The sequence below is a fragment of the Falco cherrug genome, chromosome Z (genome assembly GCF_023634085.1).
Source record: "Falco cherrug isolate bFalChe1 chromosome Z, bFalChe1.pri, whole genome shotgun sequence".
NCBI lineage: Eukaryota > Metazoa > Chordata > Aves > Falconiformes > Falconidae > Falco > Falco cherrug.
The window spans coordinates 23,980,333-23,997,693 of NC_073720.1; the positions used below are offsets into that span (position 1 = coordinate 23,980,333).

The 17,361-nt window shown below is 36.1% G+C and overlaps 1 protein-coding gene across 11 annotated transcripts in view; it reads left to right on the plus strand.

The window, feature by feature from the left end:
* Positions 1-16,351, plus strand: part of ERBIN (erbb2 interacting protein) — a 122,769-nt gene extending 106,418 nt beyond the window's left edge. For 9 of the 11 annotated variants that reach the window (XM_055699053.1, XM_055699050.1, XM_055699049.1 and 6 more), the window contains 6 exons: positions 5,195-5,338; positions 6,165-6,296; positions 8,034-8,243; positions 9,415-9,507; positions 10,127-10,201; positions 13,123-16,351. In XM_055699053.1, coding sequence (XP_055555028.1) covers positions 5,195-5,338; positions 6,165-6,296; positions 8,034-8,243; positions 9,415-9,507; positions 10,127-10,201; positions 13,123-13,230 — 762 coding nt within the window. In that variant the 3' untranslated portion in view covers positions 13,231-16,351. The remainder of the gene's footprint in view (positions 1-5,194; positions 5,339-6,164; positions 6,297-8,033; positions 8,244-9,414; positions 9,508-10,126; positions 10,202-13,122) is intronic. The other 2 variants (XM_055699054.1, XM_055699055.1) reach the window with 1 other exon arrangement.
* Positions 16,352-17,361: the final 1,010 nt, after the last annotated feature.

The following is a 17,361-nucleotide window of genomic DNA, read 5'->3' on the forward strand; positions in this document are numbered from 1 at the left end:
TGTACAATATAAAATATTTTAAGGCTTTCACAGTACTGTGCTATACCATGGGGACCTTTTGTCCCACAAGACAGTCACAAACCACACCATGTTCCAATCCTAATAAAAGGTGTATTCTCTGATCTTCTGTTCTCCTGGATGCATATATCAAATCTTACATGAAACAACAGTGAAGCAAAAACCCAGCAATCCCTGAATGCAAAGGGAAACAAAACTTCAGAGCACTGATGATGCAGTTATTCTAGCTCATTCTTGTCATCTACATTTGAAATGTTAGGAATAACGTTTAATACACCAGCGATACCTGTTCAGGTACCATGGCAGTTTAGTCACCTCTACTGAAATGAAATGGATTGCCTGGCTTAATTCCCTGTATATGTGCCCATACTTTCTGTCATGCTTAATTTTTGTTTCCTACTACAGCGACGTGGGATAGCTGCTATTGAGATCTTAGCTGTGCATCCAATTTAACAGATCTTAGAAGTCTGTTTTGTATGTGCGTGTTTCTTTTGTTCTGGCCTTGAACCATTTTAAAGAAGCTTTTATTTAGCAATCTGAGACTTATTTATGGGTTTAAAAGTGAATGTGTATAATTTTCTACTTTATATTCTCTAGGATACAGCTAACTTAAAAAGAAAAATCTGAACTGTGAAACATGTAGATATGATCCTATATGGCAGCTGGCAAATATGATAATGTGGAAATTCTAGAAATTTACTGGGTATTTCTTTGTTCTTTTAAAGTAATGTTTTTGGTATTTCTGTTTGTAATTAAAAAATAGCTGGGCAGGTTGGGTCTTAATCTATAAAACAGACTTCTGAAATGTTTTGAAGTCTGCAAAAAACTTCAGTAATTACAGAACTCATTTAAGGAACAAGTTCAATTACAGAGTTCATGTAAGGAACATTTATTGGAAATTGCTTTGACAAAACTTTCATGGATTTAAAATAGTATTTGATTTTTTAAAGCATAAGACACAATACTGACAAAACCAGGTATACACAATTAAGCCTTATGATGAATATTTAATGCCTGTGGTTATACGCAACAGTATGGGTTAATATTATTACTTTTGCTGTGACTCTTCTGAGTCTGTTAATGAATTTAATCATGTTTACTATTTCTATCCTGTGCTTATTAGGAAAGAGAGTGCAGTGGGGTTTGGGGGGCTGGTTTGTTGGTTTTTTACTTTTTTGCTAAGGTCCTGAAGTACTTATTTTGTTTCTATAAGATTTAGTAACTGGAGGGAGAGAGAGGGGGGAGAGTGAACCCATTTAAATAGTGTCTGCTTGTTGGACAAATGGGAGAAGCTAGTTCTTGTTAGCCTTTTTTACCTGATATAGGTAGGAAAAAAAACTTCAAAGAGTTTAATTTGCATGGGGAGAGATAAAGGATTGCTTTAAGTCCAGCAAAAATGATTAACAATGGATTCTAGCCAAGTAACCAGCATTTCTAATCCCTTTGACAAGTTGTCAGGGGCATGCACTGTTCAACTAAAATTGTCCATCTGGTTGAAGGAAGGTGAAAACAGTTCATGAGGCCACTTGTAAACAGAAATTTTGCATATATTCAGGAGAAACAGTTTGCTCACCTGATACAAAGCATATTTTATTGTGGGATAAAGAAAAGAACTTAATTAAATGCCAAGCTGCTCTCTAGTGGTTATATACGTAAGCAGTTGGAAAGCATGTAGGCAGTTCTGCCCCACCCCCAACCTCACACACTTAGTGCACAGGTGACTTTTTAAGAACAGTAATGTTTTTCAGTGTGTTTTCCTTTTTGATTGTGACCTGCCAATTTTACTACTGGATATGTCACAGTAGTCTCCTGTAGTAGTCTCGTTGAAAGTTTTCATTTAGGAATTTAAAATACTGCCTCTGTAAAAACACTAGTCTCACACATTTGAATCTGTGGTAAAGGAATTTCTCATCCATAAACTGCAATAATAAATACTGCAACAGTTATCTGCAAATACCTATTATATGTATATGTGCTGAGTAGGCAGAAACAGTTACTGGGCCTGATTCTGTCCTTTCCTTATGGATGTATATTTTCTTTTTTTGTTATGGATCTCTTGGGAGTTCATCAGGTGCATGTTTCCTTTCAATTCTAATTTCATCTGGAGTTAAGTCCTCTGGGTTTTATCTACTTATTCTACTATTTAAGTAAAACAGCAGAGCATCAAAGAAGAAGTCACAAACTTTGATTCCTACTTTCTAATTCAGAAATCAGAATAAGTGGTTTTATTCTTGAAGTTGCCAGTGTACACTGCCTTATTAAAAGAAAAATGTCCAAGTGTTACAGTATTTTTACAGAATTGCAGTTTTGGTCAGTTTGATATTTTTTCTTGAATTCATTTTTTATGCTACATACATAACATGCAAAAATATTTTAATTGATGTGGCTTCAGGTTTTCTCCAAGTTAAAACTTACTTCAATATGTCAAGGAACATAAGTTCAGTGGGTCTGTGCACACATAAAATTAAGTGCTTCAATGTTTATAAGATCATAGCCTGAAGAATATGTTGACACTGAAAAATTAAAGGAATGCTATCCATTTGTTAATTTTTTTTATTTTAGTTTGATGTTTTTCTCCGTTTTGAATGACCTACGGAAACATTAATGTGTGACAGTATTTTGGGGAGTTCAGAAGCCAATATATCACACTTTAAAAGGAGTAAAATTCTTGTGCATTTGGAATGTAAACAACAAAAGTTCTGACCCTGCAAACATTTTATGACAGTATAATTTAAATTTAATGTAATTTTCCATAGGTAACTCTTCAATAGGAATGCTGTCATATACAGAAGATACTCCACCCACCCCACCCCCCCAAAAAAACCCAACACCCACATACCTAAATTCATGCCTTTTTTTCCCCCCCCCTTTTCATGACTGAAGAATAGTTCCGTAATGTTTAAGGTCACACTCTAAATGCCTCAGTTTCTCTCTTCCCAGCCCAAAACAGAGGAAAAATACCTCCCAGATTTGCCACTAGCCTTCTCCACTTGTGTTAATCTAAAGCTTTCTTACAACTCCAGGTAATTTTAAATAGTGCTTGTACTTGTAGGTTCCATTTAATTTAGTGTTGATACACTGTGCCCAATGTAGAGAGGGAGAAAAATGGTGTTTGCAGTACTTCTTCTGTCTTTGCTACATCAATTGCACAATCATCTTTTGTACTTCAGAAAGGAGATTTTGTAAACCCTTGAATAAAACTACTCTCAGGCTGTGTAATCACCTTAAAAGCTCACTAAACCGAGTTAACTGAAAACTTAATTCCTGATGGACAAGTTCATGCCTCTACAATTTTTAGGAAAGTTCCACCTCCTATTGCAGATCTATCTTAGATTGTAAATACAAATCTGGATTTAGATTGTCACTATTTATTGACTATCTGTTTGGGTCCTTCTAAGAGAAGAGGGAATCTCGTGGATCTAGGGATCTTTATAAGTAAGACAGTCTGCTAGAGGCACTTTAAGAAGATAACTTATTAGTCTCATCATGCATTCCTTCTATTTTTATCTGTCTTTTTGCTACCTATAGAAGATGGAGAGATACAGGAACCTCTGAGATAAGCTTCCTGTAAGGAGACTTCAGGGAGTTGCCTGTACAAGTGGGGGAAGGCCACCTGGCTAATTAAAGAGGCTATTTTGGAGAAGAGTTGTAAGAAGATTCTTTGAGGTGCTAAGGAAAACGCTTTGGCAGTTTTGTCTGGGTGTTTGGCCTGAAACTTAGAGGAGCAGTAAGCTCACGTCAAGGGTTTGGTAAGGAGAGTTGAATGCAAAGTACATTCTTCCCCTCCCAAGCAGGGAAGGCTTCTGGAGACTTGTCTGGAAGCCTGAAAAATCCATTGACTAGAGAACAGTGTAGGTGTAGAAGAGGAGCATGAAGAAAGCTCACTATGCCATTGAGAGCGTATCCAAGAGCCTTGGCCAAGAAGAGCCAAGTATTATCAGTAAATACTGTTTTCCAAGGGAGTTTACAGTGACTGTGCTACCAGAGCATCTGGGAGCAAGGCATATGACTTTGATTATTAAACTAGTTTTAGTTTCACAAGATAAAAAAAAAGAAAGAGTAGAAAGAGCAATTGTCTGCTTGAGGACTAGTGACTATTTTGAAAATTGGGTTAGTATATGTAGTCAAGAGACAAACTCCAAAATGTATTTATTTATTAATCTAAGAGTTGTTGCAGTATCTTAATCAAATGATACATGTTTTGAACTTTTTTTTTACTTGGAAAAATTAGAAACTTCATGAAAATCCAGTAACTGTTAATTTGCTGGGTTTTGATGCTTTGTGGTATATCTTACATGATGAAATTTTTTATGGGTCTTTGTCACTTTTTCAAGATGGGTTTGTTTCATTTCATCATGAGTCATGGAGGATTCTTCTTTTCTTTTATGCAGTCTTTTTATTTTATTTTGTTCTTGAAACTACCAAAAAAAAACCCCTCCATGGTGGCAAGACAGTAATGTCTACTGTTTTCTTTCTGTTATCCTTGCCAATATTGTAGAGGTCAGGTTTTGTAAGGTCATGAAGCCCAAAACCAAACCACTATCACTTCTGTCTTAGAGCTCGTGGGTTTTTGTTTGATTACCTACGGTGACACAGGGGTGGACTCCAAGGTTCCTTTCAAACCTCTTTTTCTTTAAATGAGGCTTGGTTGCATTTCTTGAATGAAGTGATATTAGAATGCATTTTGGATCATTGCAAAAACCAGAAAACCCAGTCAAACAGTCAAACCTCTGTCTCTGTTGTGTAACTTTTTATTTGTACTGTGCCAGTAAGAGGGGGGGGGGGGGGAAATGAGACAAAACAACTGGTAATTAGATGGGTTTCCACAGGTGTTTATCTTAACTGCCAGCTTCTCTTCCTACAACATAACTGATAAAACTAGAAGTTTTTATAAGCTGTGCACCTTGTTGTTTTTCCAGGCACATAAACATTTTAATGACTTTATTTACCTGTAATTCTGCATGTTAACTGCTGATTGCATGCTGATTTACGGTAAATAAAGGTAAATAGGGGTCACTGAGTTGTGTTTTATACACCACAGTGGTATGAACATTCTTGCATGGTTTTTATCTTGCATGACAATGGAATATGTTTGTATTAGTCTATGTATAACATGTCTTGTGGTTTATGCATGCTGCACTAATCTCTGTGTTAAATCTGTCCCCTCTTTATTCAGAGCATGCTGTCTAGGTCCTTTAATTCCAATTATGCTGCAGTTAGCAGCTTTCACTATGGCAGCTCTAGGGATCTGCATGGCAGCCAGGGTAGTGTTGCCTTGAGTGTTGCAGACGGAAGAGGTTCTGGTGTGCACATTGTCCGAGTGAGTACCTACAGGAGGCTATTGCAATATAGCAATATATAGAGGGGGAGAGAAAAAACTGAGAGGCATCCTTAAATTGATAGTTATCCTTTTTACATATAGACAATGCTTTCAATAAAAAAGAATATAATTTACGTGCTGGAATCTTTTTATAGGCATTAAATCAAATACTTTGCCTTCACTTCATGTGCTTTAAACTTATTGCAAGGCTTTTCAATTTAATGTCATGAAGCTGAGTTTTCTAATTGGCTTTTATAGACGGTTGAACGTAAGTAAAACTGTCTGGGTTTTTTTGTACTTGTGTGAACAAGAGATTACCATTCTGAATTTAACCTAGGTTGATAAATAAAAAACCAAAATCTCATCATGATTTTTCCTCTCCCAAACAATTCTGATGATTTAAACTGTACTGTAAGATACTGTAGGCATTCAAGAAAATTGTAATTTTAGTTTGTAAGAAAATGTGAGGAAATTGAGCATATTGAATGATGTTATGGTATTCATACTGAGCAGAATAAAGCCAACAGAAGACTTCTTTAACCATATGGATCCTTGAATAGGCAGTCCTTAGTATTTGTTGACTTTTCTTACCAGTTTATTGTGATCAAAGACACCTCTGCAGTTGCTAGTTTTTGTAAATACCTATCAATATTTTGTGGGTGTGGTGTCTTGGCTAGTAAGATTTTCTACATAAACAATGTAGTAGTTAATCAAAGAAGATAAAGAACAATAAAGCCCTTAAAATGTTATTCTTGGCTTCTTATGAGAATTTTTTAGTTTGAATTGTGTGAAGACAGTCATCTTTACTGCTGCGTTCTATTTAAAGCATCCCCAGGCTTCTACTCCAGCAGACCAATGCCAGGATGAAGTACTCATTTCAGGACAGCAGAATTACTCAACTGCCACACTTTGTCTCAAAGATGTTCCTCCGGATAGCATGAAGAAAATAGCTGTGCAGGTAATTATCTACGTGACACCTTCGTTCGGATATATTTATTGTTATTTGTAAGGATATGGGGGTTTTTATTAGCAGTAGAAACAGCTGTTGGGATAGCAATTTTGAACTGTGGCTTCTTTAAAATGTAATACCCAGGTATCAAAGGTGGCATAAATGAAATGGTATCCTCTTTTTGGAAGACAGAATAGTTGACTATATGAAGGGGGTTGTTCTTATTTTTCTTCAGCAGGGACTCTAAAAGAAGAAATTGGCAGCAGAAGGCATAATTGCAAGTGAAAATTGGAATACGGCAGATGATTTCAGGAAAGCAATTTGAAGCTGATTAAACCTTCTAAAGAACAAACTTGAATTCTGTTGTGATGAAATTGTGATGATAAAGTAGAATTTTGAGGAGATATTCTGTATACATCTCTAAGGGCCTTCTATATGGACAGAACTTATTACAATGAAACTGAATGAGTGCTCATAAATTACTACATGCAGCAATTTATTTTCTTTTTATAACTTCAGTAATTTCAGTTGCATTTCTATAGACCCATGGTATTGGGAATTTCCATAGCTGTTGATACATGTTGCCTATGTAAACTCTACCTCTGGCAGTACAACAAAAAATAATTTTCCTGTCATGCTTTAGGCTTTCAGAAGAGGCAGTGGAAAATCGTGTAAATTGAATACATCTCATCTGTAAATAAGCTAAAAAATGCTTGTATATACACACATTACCATTTCTCAGAATCACTTCAACATAAAAAACTCACCTTAACAGAGTAGATTCTGATACATGTCCATTCACATAGCATGTTTAAAGTTTGGAATTTGCACGCTGCAGTTATTTATAATAGAGAGAATTTTAATACCTTCATATCCTATAACTAATGAGATAATGGTGACACGCAGAAAAAAATCTGTAACTCAAGCCTGTAGCTTTTTTGGCATGTGGGAATCATACAAACAGATGAGTGACTACCTAAGCTGAGTAAGAGCGTGTGGGCAAGGAGGGACAAGGCTTCCTATCTCAGTGCAGAGCTGAACAGTAACTGAGGCTTCAGGAAGAAACATCTCCAGCATCATTCCTAGGGACACGGTTTGAATGCAGTATATGTTTTGACAGTTGTGTACTTTGCTGCTGTTTGTCATCATTATACCTATCAAATCAGTGACAGATGTGTTAACGAAAGAGTAACATTTATTGGAAATATCATTACAGTTTTGATATTAAAATCTTGAGCTTGTGTGTGAATTTGCTCAAAAGGTTTTTATAATAAAGTGGTCACCAAAGATGGTCGGAGAGTATCTAACTTCTGTCTGCTAGCTGTGTGGGATTTTTATTTTGTGTATGATTTACTGGGAATTGTTACAAAATCTCTGAATTTTATGCAATAAAAGTGCAAGCTATAATGATGTCAACCAAGTGCCAATACTGTCAGTTGCACTGCTAGAAAATAACAGTTGGGAAAACTCCATTAATCAAGTGTTAAAAGCAAAGATGTCTGTCTAATCTGTTCTAGTAGATTATCATTCAAAATAAGTTTTTGGTTTTCAAGTTTGTTCTCAGTAGGTCAAAGCTGATGACTATAAAGAAAATAGAGTATAATTCTGCATGATCCGGAAAAGTAGTTTCAGTAATGTTCCTGCAATTAAAAGTGGTCAAGTATGAGAAATATTGAAATAATAAAGAAAGAATTGAGGATTGCTGCTTATAAAATGTATGATATTGAGTATTCATGTTTTATTCAGATACCTTTGACAAATGGGCAGATGTGCCAGCCTCAAAGACCTCAGGCAAACTACAGCCAAGTCCATCATCTCCCTCCTCAATCATCAGTAGCAAGGCATCCATCTAGAGAACAATTAATTGATTACCTGATGTTGAAAGTTGCTCACCAGCCTCCCTATACCCAGTCCCAGTGTTCTTCCAGACAAAGCCATGAACTGGCAAAGCAAGAGGTAAGAATAAAATCTAACTTTACAATCTGACATCTGTCTGTCAGTGGTGGTGAATTGTTAGATTGTTTTTACTACCATTTCTCTGTAGGTGATGGCAGAAACCATATAGGAATTTATCTCCAGCAGAAGACAGCGTTACCTTAGTGCAGTTCTACTACTGAAATCACACATCCCTTCTGGTTTTGAGCTCTTTTTACTTTTTATGTGAACAGGTTAAGAGAGAAATGTGGTAGATTTTTAACGGAATGTACCAGAAACTTAAACTTGCATCTCTTTTACTGATCTAGAAATTTATCCTCAACTACGCTTACTGATCACCAACTCATTATTTATCTAGTAACTGAAAAAATATGAAGTAGCAGTACAACTTAAAGTACTTTGCATCTATTCATTGCTGTCCAGAACGGTTTAAAGACCTGCAAATGTAGAAATGTGTACCAATAAACAAAAGCCAGGATAAAAAAAATGTGAGCATCTGGTGCATGCCTTATAATTATCTGTTTTATTTATGATAGATGAGGTTAAGACATTCTCACACAATGTTGCAGCTTTTTTAATTGTGGCAACCTTCTTTCTGCTCTTGGACATAAGATGTTTACTCTGTATTGTTTTGGGATTTGGGGGAAAATACAGAGAATGATGTTTTAATTCTGTACTAGAATAAGAATATCCATTTCTTGTATAAAATAAGTTTTCTAGTCAACTGTTCTGGCAAAAGAAAGGGAATGCAGTGTGGGCTACACAGAACTTAGAGTGAAAGTAGGAATGAGGTTTGATTTTTTTTCTTTTCTTTTTTTTTAATTCAGGTGGAGGTAGCAAAGAAATAGGAGGAACAGGTTCTTTCATAGGAACATGTATGTTTGCTGGGGGCATTAAATTCATTTACATAATACCAAAATACCTCTGAATTTAAAGCCACATGAACTATAATTATAATAATAGTGGTACTGGAGTAAAACTTACGTACAATGATGTGTGATGCTGTTGTATTGGAATCTTGTTCTGAATTAATATTATGAGATATAAACCCCTTGACCTATGATAAATGCTTTTTTTTAATTGTTTGGGTTTTTTTTTTTTCAAAGCTTTTGTTCACCTGAATTCCTTAGTAATAATTTTATTACTGTAGCTTTGAATGCCAGTTCATCTAACTTTGGTTGTAACTACTTAGATTCGAGTGAGAATTGACAAGGATCCAGAACTTGGATTTAGTATCTCGGGAGGAGTTGGTGGCAGAGGGAATCCTTTTAGACCTGAAGATGATGTGAGTATTTTATACTACTGCATCTTAAAATCAATTCTGATTAATGATGTAATTGATTAGTATGTAGGAAAGGTGGGGGGAGGGGGGAAAGGTGTATATATACTCCCCTCTAGTCTTGGAGTTTAGTGGTTTGGGGAAAAAATCGGGGACAAATGATAAGGAAAATCAAAGTGGTAGGTGACCACAGTGGTCACATGACAACAGAGGATTTAGTCTAGCTGAGTGGTTCTTGCACAGTTCCAGATATCAGTCAACAGATTTGAGATAGTGAATTTTTACACTTACATTTACAATTAGGAAGCCTCTTAAAAAAGATGATTATTTAGTCTACAGCCTTTTTTCTGGTGGTTGAGCATTCATCTTGACATATACATCTGCCAAATTAAACAAAGGCGAATTCTGATCTACCCTTCCCTACTCCTTTAAAGACAATTCTCCTGGATTTAACAGCAGAAAAGGAAGGCAGTCACGAAAGCCAGTAGATCTATAAAATAATATTGCATTCTTTTCTACTTAGGGTAGAAAATTGAAAACATATTTTGAATTACATCTGTTTCATGCTATCCCATTATTCATGAAACAAGTTGTCAAAAATGTTTTCCATCTCTGTTTTTTCAAGGGTATATTTGTAACCAGAGTGCAACCAGAAGGACCAGCATCTAAGTTGTTGCAGCCTGGAGATAAAATAATTCAGGTACTGTGATCATCTAACTAGCTAGTATATATAATATAACAGTTCATTTTTAGTTTGCATCTTTTCTAAGAGCAGAATGTTTAGTTTTTAGATCAATTACCAGTGTCTTTTCCAGAAGTTTTCCAGAAGCATTCTTATATTCTGAGATGATGCTTTTGGTTGTGTTCCATCTAACATTAGGATAGGTGATACAGGCTGAAGCATTAATCAGTTGGATCGTTTTATCAAACTCTGAACATTTTTCACACTTTTAAAAACAAAAAACCAGGCCTAATGTCATTCAGAATGAAATGTGAGCATTTCATTAGGCTTTACTATCATCCAGTTATTTAACTTGCAGTCATTCACATGCAGTGTTCTGAATAATGTCTTGTCTGAACACCAGCAGTTGCTCCTCATGGCCCCTCTCCACAGCTGCACATTGCTGTTACATCCCTTTCCATCCTACAGCCACTGCCAGTCTTTGCGTCCTCTCCCCCAGCTGACAGGCTGGACATGCACAAGTGTGAGCAGAAGCTGCCCCGTGGCTGGCTTGATACCAGGCTGGTCACAGCACCTACCTCCTGGCTGCCCCATCTGCTGCAGGGCGAGCCACGTAGGTTGCTTCAGGAACCATGGCTTCTGGTCTGCTGGTGTGCAGTTCTTTTTTGCAGGAAGTGAGTACCTTTCAGACCTTTTCTGTATCAGATTTGTTGGAAGTTGTCTAATGAGCTCATAAGCTGAGGAGGCGTCCGGCAGTATGGGCAATGGGATTATATAGGCCTTACTTTCTTAGGGAAATGGGATAACAGGGCATTTGAACAGTGTTTTAGCCACCCTTAAAGTTGCAAAGCTTGTTAGAAATTATTGATTATTCGCCACATTACTGATGTGAAAATGTTGATAGAGTTGACTCTGCTGCATTTCAGTTTTCTAAAAACAAACAAACAAAAAACCTGTTAGTGTCTCAATTAAACCACAACATCCTGTTTTCTAAAACAAAACCAAACTAAAAACACAGCCTAATGCTTTGAATAAAGCCAAAAAGCACACAAGAAAACTAAACTGAGATCAAGTTGTTCCAACTAAAAGATGGCTTGGTTTTGAGCATGGTGAATAATTCTGTGCTGCTGCCTCTTCCTCACTGGGGTGAGAAAGGTCCTAGTTCTCTTCCTGATGTAGACAACTTTAAGGAATTGGAGTAACCTTCCAACACACCATACAGGAGCAAGAAGCATGTTAAGCCTTTGAAAATACAGGTAGCGTATTTGTTAGGTTTTGATAGTGGACCGTGTGTGACAGGTGACTTTTGTTTTAATGGTTTGCTCTTGTCTTTATGGAATTTAATTTGTCTGCATGACATTTATAATGAAGTTACCCTTTGTCATGTTGGCACTGCTTGGGATTTGCTTTTTGTTTAGTGAGGAATTCACAGTTTGAAAGAGCTGAAAGAGAAGTTGCATTTGCATGCTTAGACCGTTACAGACTGTTTCATTTCTCATAACTAAGAATAATTTTTTGTGTAACAGCACATTCTTTATACCTGTAATAATCCCAGCGATGATGTAATGACAGTCCCACTCTCTCTTGTGGCTGCTTAGACAACTTTGCAGTTGTTGAGTGAATATCATAATTCCCAAAATGACTTTGCTATGTTTTTAATTTTTCAATGTTCTTCAAACCACGCATCAGGCAGACATATGTCTAATACAAATATTCTACATGACCAGAGACTAGATAAGTGCACATCAGTCCTAAGATACTGTTGCATATTAGGTTAGGGCTAGAACATTCTGTATGGATGATGATTTGGAAAGTTTATTGCCTCTTTGGCTCTCTGAACAGTCTATATGTAAATCTCTCTGCAACCCTAGACAGATTTAAAAACCACTGCCTTTACAACAAAGGATTCAGCTGGTAGCAAGCCACAAGTGTTTGTTGATGGGGTAAGGAACTGCAACTCCAAAATGGCACAGCTAGGGCTCAGAGCATGCCACCAGTTCTCTCTCTCACCATGTAAAGGGCAGTAGCTCAGGGAGAAAGGTGGGATGCACAGCTGGAAGCAGTAAGAGTTTAAACTGGATGAGTCTGTCATTCTGCAATATTTTACCACCCAGACTGAGCATGAATTTGCAGTAGTATGATCTGAGAAGTTGAACAGTAGCCGTTTTCCCCCCCGTCTTCTGTCGGCCACTTAGGCCTGCCTCTGTTTGCCAAGCCAAACCTGTCCCAAGAATGACAGTGTTTAGAGTCATAGGAAAATGCAAGCAGGGGGTGACCTCAGGAGGTCTCACACCCTAAAATGGCTCCCAGTGCCATTAATGTTTTTTGCTAAAGGCTTCAACAGTTTTAATTTATGACAAATGCCATTTCTAATCTGATATTTATACCGGAACATCTCATTTGTACTGTATTTGGAGGTTTTGGTGTGGCTATATTAATGCTGATGAATTACATGTCTGATGTTAATAGTTAAAGGTTCAGTTTTCTCTTTTGGTTGTTTGGGGTCCTGTCCTGTAGCTGTTTATTGCCTTTATTTTTATTCACCAGAAGTTAATGGATTATGCTGAAACCACTTCTGTAGATATGGACAGCAGACAACGAAATGTTGGCTTTGCTGTGTGCCCATTGTATAGATGAATAAGTAGATGGAAGGTGGTGCTGGTTGGGCAGAAAAAAAGTCAAGTGAGACAACTGTGAAACAACACCTTTGGAGCAAAATTCTTCTAAGGCTATCACAGTAGTTTAATTTCTTGTAGCGTACAGGTACATGTTGAGTTCACAACAACATAATCTGCAAATTTGCAGTGCTTTGTCTGCGTTCATGTAGAATATGGCTATTTTAAACCTAAAAGCTTAAATAAACTAACATGAAATAGGAGATGTGTTGACTAACTTGGCATATGAGACTGTCATTTTTAATTTTAAATATTTCTTTTTAGGCTAATGGATACAGCTTCATCAATATTGATCATGGACAAGCAGTATCTTTGCTAAAAACTTTTCAGAATGCAGTAGAACTCATCATTGTGCGAGAAGTTTCTTCATAAATACTGTGGATTAGGGGAAAAGTCAGCAGGATTCATTAAAGGACTTATGGGAAACTGAATATTTTGCCTATTTTTATACATGAAAGGAACTCAAAAAGAATTATCATCAAAATTTGTACAGGAAATACTGAACTTGTGGTTAAAGGGGGAAAAACCACTGTATAGAACGTACAGGAAATAATTTTGGAAATGCATATGGTGAATAAACTTGTTTTTAAGCATTATAGCAATCTAAGGATCATTCCTCCAAGAACAAACCTGTGTTGTTTTTTTGTACAGATGGTAGGTTTATTTTTGGATAATTCATATACATTACTAAACCTTTTGCAAGGCTTTGCGAAGCCTCAGTTGTAGCCAATGGACAGATGGCAGGGCTGTCTGTCCTGTAGCTGTTTATTGCCTTTATTTTTATTCACCAGAAATTAATGGGTTATACTGAAACCACTTCTGTAGATATGGACAGCAGATAATGAAATGTTGGCTTTGCTATGTGCACATTGTATAGATGAATGGGTAGATGGAGGGTGGTGCTGGTTGGGCAGAATAAAGGTCAGGTGCAACAACTATCTGCTATCTAAATCTGGAATCAGGAAGGAATAAAAGTGTTTAGTTCTGGAGTGTACGTCTACCAATAGAAAATGCAATAAAAGCTTATGGTGTTTTTTAGGAAGACTAACTACAAATCTGTGATATCCTACAGGATTTATTCTTAATGTAGTCATTGAATATTCATTTGCCACAAGTGATTCATGTTTGGTTGGGTTTTCTTGCATACGTAGTTTTTTTCAACTGTACTGTGGAAATGTGCCCAGAGGTTTTTCTCTGCTGTGGAAATCCCCGATTTTGTGCAAAAGGTGATACTTCTATCTTTATAAAAAATATTCCATTACAACCTTACAGATTTTAAAAATGAAACTGAAATGGCCAGTTTTTAAGGTTGTTGCCTGTAATATACATTTAAACACACACAAAGTAAATGATGCAGAAGGATTATGAAAGACATCTCAATTTGGTTTGGCCTTTGCATTGCCTTGTTAATCAAAAAGGAAACCATACGCATGGAGCTAGCTAACCAAAGCAAGTTTGTGAAACTTTGAACAGTGATGGAGAATTGCTGTGGTGAGATGGAGAGCAAAGGGAGGGAGGGTGTACTTACAACCCACCAGTTCGTACTGATGGTTGTTAAAGGGCTGTTCCTACAGGTAACATTAAATGTGAACTAGACACTTCAGAGTCATTAAAGGGTTTCTAACTATATTAATGTAATAGTGATTTACCACAGACTGCCTTTGTTCCTTATTACTGTATAAAATATTCAATTATGCTTCTATTAATTTTGTTTACCAGAAACATTAACTTTATTTTTCTCTTTCTGCTTTGTAATTGAATAGAGACTGCATAATCTGCAGTGATAATTAATACACGGTTGTTGTGGACCAGGGAAAAGTGCCATAGAAGACCAATAACTGTTTTTAATTGGGGATAATGGTTAGCCTGTCATTGGAGCAATATTCAGTTACTGCAATTCATTTTCAATTACATGTAAGTTGGTAGTATGAGACAGGTATAAGTTGCTTTTTTCAACGCATGTGTACAAAAGCAAATGCTTTTAATAAAGCTAGCAAAAACACCAGCCTCCTTTAGTTTCAAGACAGTTAGCCGGAAGAGAGAGGAATTATACATAGCTAGTAGTAATAAACAGGCAGTACTTTTTGAATAAGTGAACTCCAATATTATTGCACTTCTTTCAAAGATGTTAACTATTGCTTATCGTACTGTGTATAGTTCTAATAACTTTAATTGAAACCCTTTAACAACTCTTTGTATATTTTTTTTAGTTTATTTTCAGTAATATTTACATAGTAAATGATTTTTTTGATATATTAGCAGAAATGTGCTGTATTTTGATAAAATTCACTTATTTTCTGTGTGCTGTTGATCTTCAAAGAAAAGAATGAGAAACATAGCTATATAATGGCAGGCTTCAGTGTTCCCCTTTTAAGATGTGTTTTGTTGTTTAGTTTCTGGTTTGTTATTGAACATGCAAAATGTTCACATCACATGTTCATTTCTTTTAATCATGTTATTTTTATCACACCCTGCCTTATAAAGGGAATGCATAGAGACAAGTCCTTGGTCTTCTACATAACCTGTATCTTTGAGAAGGGAAAAGTCCAAAAAGCAGAACTGATTCTTTACTGATCTTGGACTGACTTTGTATACATTTTGCAGTACATTTAAATATATCACTGAGGAATTGTACTGTATTGTATTTTGCTTTAATGGTAACAGAAGTTTTAAATGTTGTTGTGTCACATAATTTTCAGATTTATGTATCACAGGAAAATTCTACCAAAAACTGTTTGGCTGTGGTAGAACTATAGAAGTAGAAGTTTATAGCAAGAAGTTTAGTACTTCTTGTGTAAATGCGTGGCCAAAGCTTGTCTTCAGTAAATTTAGCCAATTAACCATCTAATAAAACATGGATTATGCTGATTTTACTCAGTAAATGTTGGAGTTTTCAGTGGCTTGAAATGTGTTTGTTCCTTCAGTGTCTGTGTGCAAAGGTAAACACATGTCAAACTAGATGATTTTGTAGACAGTGGGAGAAAGATGTCTCCTGAACTCGTCCAGCCAGGATTCAGCAGGAGGAGAGACAGTATCAGCACTCTTCATTTTGAATGCATCTTAAACTACATTTTGAATAGAATAAAATGCATCAGCAGCTGAAGTTACTCAGCATGGCAATGAGTTGATGCAAACTCTGTTAGTTTTTTTCTGTTCTTAATAGTTCATTAAAGAATCAGTTCAACTGATGTAATGAAAAGATGAGTTCTCCCACATATTTATTATGTAAATATTTTTTAGTTTCTTTTTTGACTGGAGTTAAAAAAAAATGTGTATATACTTGAAAGCATTCTATGAACACAAACATAGCAATAAGCAACACACAATCAAACCTTTATGATTATTTCGCTTTTGTTTAGAAATATTCCCTTGTCAACAGCTAAGAAATGTTTTTATTGATCAACATTTATTCAACATTCCAAATTTTTGTATATAATTAGACTGTTTCTGAGGTAACACATGGAGAATAGATAATAAACTAATGCTCTTTAAAGCTGTGTGTAATTGACTTATTTAAGTTCTAGGAAATTCTCCATAATACTATTTTATTCTTCTTATTATTTCTGTAGACCTTAGTATGCTATCACTATACATCAGTAAAGTCTTACTTGTGTTTGTATCTCTATGCATCTTAGTGCCTAGAGGTCTGTTGTGGGTGATTTCATTGCAAAAGTAGGTTATTCACAATAACTACTTAGTGAATAACCCAGTCTTGCAATGAAATCAGCTAGGGCAGCCAGTGGCTTCTAAAGAAATGAGTGGTCTTTATCTGATGCAAACCAAGTAGTTTCAATAGCAAAGAGGGTGACTAAATCAAGGACCAATGTTAAAATTTGAAAGTGTTCTGAGTGTGCTCTGAGATGCACAGGGGTTATGTGATAAAGAGTGTGAAGAACTAGGCACAGAATTTCACAGGAGACATAAATGCAGGTTTACATCCAGTTTTTTGGAAACCACCTGACAATGCAGTAACACAAACTGTTTAGTCCTTTTTCCTGTATATGTGGATCTGGCATATCAATATCCTTTACTGCTTGACTTCCTACCTCCTGTACACAGAAAACAGATTCTAACTATAACAGGTTACAGCCCTCATGACCCTGGCGTATTGGGCCCCTCATTATTTAAGGTATTCTGTGTCTGCTTCCCTACTTGGACTTTGGACTTTTTTCCCCCCTTCATTTTTTCATTATGAGCTCTCTTTGTGAAGACTTTTTTGTTGTCTTTTATGCCTTTTATGCATCAGAATTCACATTTATTCTTTCCCATTTGACAGTTATTATTTGTTCGGTATGTGTCATTCCTGTGCCACTGAGACTTTGGTCTTCTGCTTTGTTTAATAACTCAACAGTTTACTTTTTCATCAAGCACCTGAGAATTCTGGGTCCAACTTGTGCTCTTCTCACTGGAGGCACTGTTTCAGAGAGGAAGTGTGGTTTTGGTGTGTTACTTCTGTTGCCATGGTTTAAATTCAGTTTTGGAATGTGTCAAGAAGATCCTGTT